The 5,000-nt window shown below is 47.0% G+C and overlaps 1 protein-coding gene across 2 annotated transcripts in view; it reads right to left on the reverse strand.

Annotated features, from left to right (window-relative positions):
* Window positions 1–5,000, reverse strand: part of LOC308371592 (guanine nucleotide-binding protein G(i) subunit alpha-2-like) — a 46,087-nt gene that overhangs the window by 10,269 nt on the left and 30,818 nt on the right. For both annotated transcript variants that reach the window (XM_080846556.1, XM_080846555.1), the window contains exon 5: window positions 4,572–4,732. In XM_080846556.1, coding sequence (XP_080702682.1) covers window positions 4,572–4,732 — 161 coding nt within the window. The remainder of the gene's footprint in view (window positions 1–4,571; window positions 4,733–5,000) is intronic.

Below are 5,000 nucleotides of genomic sequence, written 5' to 3' on the forward strand. Positions count from 1 at the left end.
TTAGGCTATTAGTTATATTTTAAAACAGCCAGTCATTGTAGCCTACCACTCGTGGAATAAGGAATTTCAAAGAGATGATGGAGTGATTTGACTCAGAAGTGACATTGGGCATTGGCAGCGCGAGATGTTCAGAACAAGTTAAACTTCTAGCTCAGTAACATCAACAGCTAAGAAAGAAGGTAAGAAAATAGTCGGAAAACTTTGATTTGCAAGGCAAGCAGGCAAGTGTTGGGGTTGTTACAGTATACTATATAGGCTACAATGCGGTGAAATTTCGGAATTAATAGGCTCGTGTCGGCGTTTCCTTAATAGGCTTTCTTTCATTTTGCAAAAAAAAACAAAAAACAGTAGGCTATATTACCATATTAAAATGGTGTACCAAATTGCGTTTTATTACAACGATAAAAAATTGTAGGCCTACTAGCCTATGGTAAGGTCAGGTTTGCCGAAGTGCTTGGCTATTTATTTATTTTTCTCCCTGTGCATCGATCGGAGACAGACGTCACTTCACTGATAATATTCTGGGGATAGGCTACAACATAGCCAATAGGCTATCATACTAGGGACTTTATCCTTTAAATATCTTTACAGCATTGAATCAGTCTCCTTTCAAGAACAGGCAAGAACTTTCTAGCCTCGCGTCAGCAGCGCCTTTACCTAAAAACAACAGGCGGATGGCGGACGGATGCGGTTTTGAAAATTGGTCAAAAAAAATGTGTTCAGATGGATGGCGGACGGATCATGCGTTTTGTGATGCGGTTGCGGATGAAATAATAGCGCATCCGCGCATCTCTAATACACACTCCTCTAACCTGACCTCTACACACACATACTCCTCCACTCAAACACCCTCATACACCACACCACACCACCCTTCCTGATCTCACCACACACATCCTCACCTCTGGCACACACATGCACACTCGCATCGCATGCACCTTCTACGCCTAAGGGTTTATAGCACGCCAAAATGCACACACACACACCCATGCAGATGTGCACACATGGACCTACCCATCCATGTAGACCCACACACACACTCTTTCCTTTTTATTTCAGCTGACGGTTTCACTCTCTCACTTCCTTTCTGGTACCCTTTCTCTCAATCTCTCTCCTGCACACAGTCATTTAACATCTCCCCCTTAAACCCTAAAGGCAGCAGCCACACTTCACACGGCATGCTACATGGCCACAGTACCAGCAACAAGCACAGAGCAGCAAATCAAATACCAAACAAACACACAAACAAACAAACAAGCACGCAAACAAACAGACAGACCTAAGAATGAAACTGGAAACCACTCCATCCACTCTCCACTAAGAGCCTAGGTGGCGGGTGGCAAATGGCGGTGCGCGATGCGCTGCAGTGCGCTGCTGTAATAGCGCTGATTGAGGGCCCTCTTCTCCAGCAACCCAAAAGGCCCATCATCCCTCTGCCTCTCTCTTTCTCCGCCTCTCCTCTCCTCCACTGCTTTCCCTGCCGTCTCTGATGAGAGCGGATCGATTCAATCTGCTCGCACTCAGACAGCGAATCCCTCTCATTGCTCATTGATTTCTGGGCATATGAGACACCGTAGTGATTCTGCACACGCCACTTCACCGTGGCTGTGCTCCAAAGAACAGCATTTGGGTTCTCAGTGGAGCGAAAGCATAGCGCATAGCACACACACACACACACACACACACACACACACACACAGCAGTTGGGTTCTCAGTGGAGTGATAGCATAGCACACACACACACGCACACATAGCAGTTGGGTTTTCAGTGGAACGATCGCATAGCGGGCCGGTGGCATAGTTTCCTAATCTTCTTAATATATTGAGACGAGACGGCTAAACCCAAAGGAAAAATGACGCGCACACGCGCGCACACACACACACACACACACACACACACACACACACACACACACACACACACACACACACACACACACACACACACACACACACACACACACACACACACACACACACACACACACACACACACACACACACACACACACACACACACACACACACACACACACACACACACACACACACACACACACACAGACGGACAAGAATGATGGACCAGGGAGGAATTTGGTAAGCAGAACGAGTGTATGGTTATCCAGAGATTCTACTGCCAACTGCGGAATTAGCTGTGAAGCTGAATCATCAGGTATCTCCATGTTTACTAGGGTGTTTGGTAAATAAATGAAGTTGACTGTGACTGTTGACTTTACATATATATTCATGTCACTTATCTAAGGTGCCTGCCACAAGAGTGCTTGCAAACTTCCGACCTGCAATGCTACTACTAATGCTATTGGAATTTAAATGGACTTAACCATGAGCATAAGAGGCCTCTCAGCCTAGATTAGAACCCTATCTACCCTAACTAGAACTTCCGACCTGGTCTACGGAATGCTACTGGATGACCTATTCATCCCACTCCACCTTACTTTGAGCCATCTGGATAACAAGAGCACCTACACCAGAATCCTTTTAACCCATTTCAGCTCAGCATTTCATACAATTATAACACTTGGGAGGAGAAGCTGAGGCTGTTGGGTGGAGAAGCTGAGGCTGTTGGGTGGAGAAGCTGAGGCTGTTGGGTGGAGAAGCTGAGGCTGGTAGGTCTCATCAGTAATAGACCGGCATACAGAATGGAGGGTAGAGCAACTGAAGTCTTGGCGCAAATCCACAATCTGGCACTAACGACTGTCAAAAACAAAGAGATAATTGTTGATTTATGGATGGCTTGCGCAAAATGCAGAGGTTACAGAACATCAAGTTCCTGGGGGTACTTCTGACAGAAGATCTCAGTTCTAGCAGCAACACCAACAGCCATTACCAAGAAAGCCAAACAGCCAAACATGGCTCCACCCTCTCCAATGTTTAAAGAGTGACCATCTCCCGACTCAAGGCATAACTACTTTTTACAGAGGTACCATAGAAAGTATACTGACTAACTGTATCACTCCCTGGTTTGGCAACAGCAAAAGGGTAGAACACCACCAAATAAACGGGTAGGTGAGGACAGCTGAAAGGACTCCTGGTGCCCCTCCTCCATCTTTGCTGGAGATATACCACTTGAGATCCCCCACACCGTTCCCCCTCCAACGCTGCACTCTCAGAGCCTCCAGCATCACCAGAGATCCCCCACACCGTTCCCCCACCAACGCTGCACTCTCAGAGCCTCCCGCATCACCAGAGATCCCCCACACCGTTCCCCCACCAATGCTGCACTCTCAGAGCCTCCCGCATCACCAGAGATCCCCCACACCGTTCCCCCACCAATGCTGCACTCTCAGAGCCTCAACCATCACCAGAGATCCCCCTAACCGTTCCCAAAGTCTGTTTTCCCACCAGCAGTCCGGAAAAAGAACCACAGGAACCACCAGGCTACTTAACAGCCCCCACCCCGACAGTCAGACTCTTGAGCACATTGTGTTCACAGCAACCACAATCTGTCTGCCCCTATCTATCCATCCATCCATCCTCTCTCTCTTTCTCTCTATCTCTCACACACACACACACACACACACACACACACACACACACACACACACACACACACACACACACACACACACACACACACACACACACACACACACACACACACACACACACTGCACTCTTTTCTTTCCTTAAATGTGTGACCTGATCAGTTTTAAACAATGTGACTTTCTTTTAGATTTTTTTAGGTAATACGGGAAAGGAAATGTCATTTAATCTAATCTTATCTAATCTAATGAAGTCCTAGACAAGGCAACCTGCATGCACTGGCCAACAGTGAAGGACAATGCAGGGAACACTGAAGGAGGAGGTTGCATTCACAAACGTATTAACTTCCATCAAAATCTCTGACCACTGAAGGGTGACTAGTATGGTCCCTGGATCACAAGGTCCTAATAAGTAGTCCCAATGTATAGTTTCATTATGTGTTCCAAGGCAAAAAGTGCAGGCTTGGGAAGGTAAGCCCTGAAACAGACGACTGGTTGAAAACTGAAGCATTGATTTCCTTTCAGACCGGCATGCTTTGTCTGGCGCTGAGAAAAAAGCTCAGGAGCTGAGGGATCGCTGTAAACAACTCAAACAGACTAGAACACTGAACAAACACACCTGATGGACTGATGCGCAACTGAGGCAAAGAACTTTGGTTTATAGCACCAGAGCTAATGCTAGTGTGCAATTATAGACAATAATTAAGATGGAAGAAACACTAATATGATTGGTGAACTGGCATTAAAAGAGTAATTCTAAAGAATTTCTAAAGAATTAGAAAAGACCAGAATGGACACTCCAATTCCTGTGACTCCAATCCTGCATTATATGTGGAATGGTAAACGGGAAGTGAATTAATTCATGGAAGTTGTGATTCTTTTGTTTGCTATTCGCCTACTCCATTGAAATGGAATAAACCACGAACATGATAGAACTCTCAAGCCTATATGAGAACCCTAAATGATCAAACAGAAAGTAAATCAAGAAGCTATCTATGTCCATTCTGTTCTGTGGAATGGTATGGGCTCTCGTGCTTGTGGGCAGGCAGGCGGGTGGAGGGCACTCACTATGCGGCGGAGTCGTTGAGCTGGTACTCGCGGGCACGAGTGAAGCAACCCTGCACGCCGCTGTCGGCCCAGAGGCGCTGGATGACGTTGGACAGGTCGTCTGGCAGCAGGCCCTGCTCCTCAGCGGACGCAGACAGGGCGAAGAGCTGCCGTGCGTCATCCTACAGGGACCAGGACGCACACACAGACACACAGACACACAGACAGACACACACACAGACACAAAAACAACATATTAGTGGCATTGATAGAGCGTCAGAAAACGGTTACGTCCCCGCTTTTGAAGCGAGTACAATGAACAGACGTTCAAGGTCTGGTGCACGAGAGAGAAAAGGAGATTTCTCATGGGGGGAGAACAAGGCAATATGAGGGACACTAACAAACAAACCCACCATCTGCCATCATATCTGCCTCTGGCTGGTCTCCATC

The sequence above is a fragment of the Sprattus sprattus genome (genome assembly GCF_963457725.1).
Source record: "Sprattus sprattus genome assembly, chromosome: 10".
Lineage (NCBI taxonomy): Eukaryota > Metazoa > Chordata > Actinopteri > Clupeiformes > Clupeidae > Sprattus > Sprattus sprattus.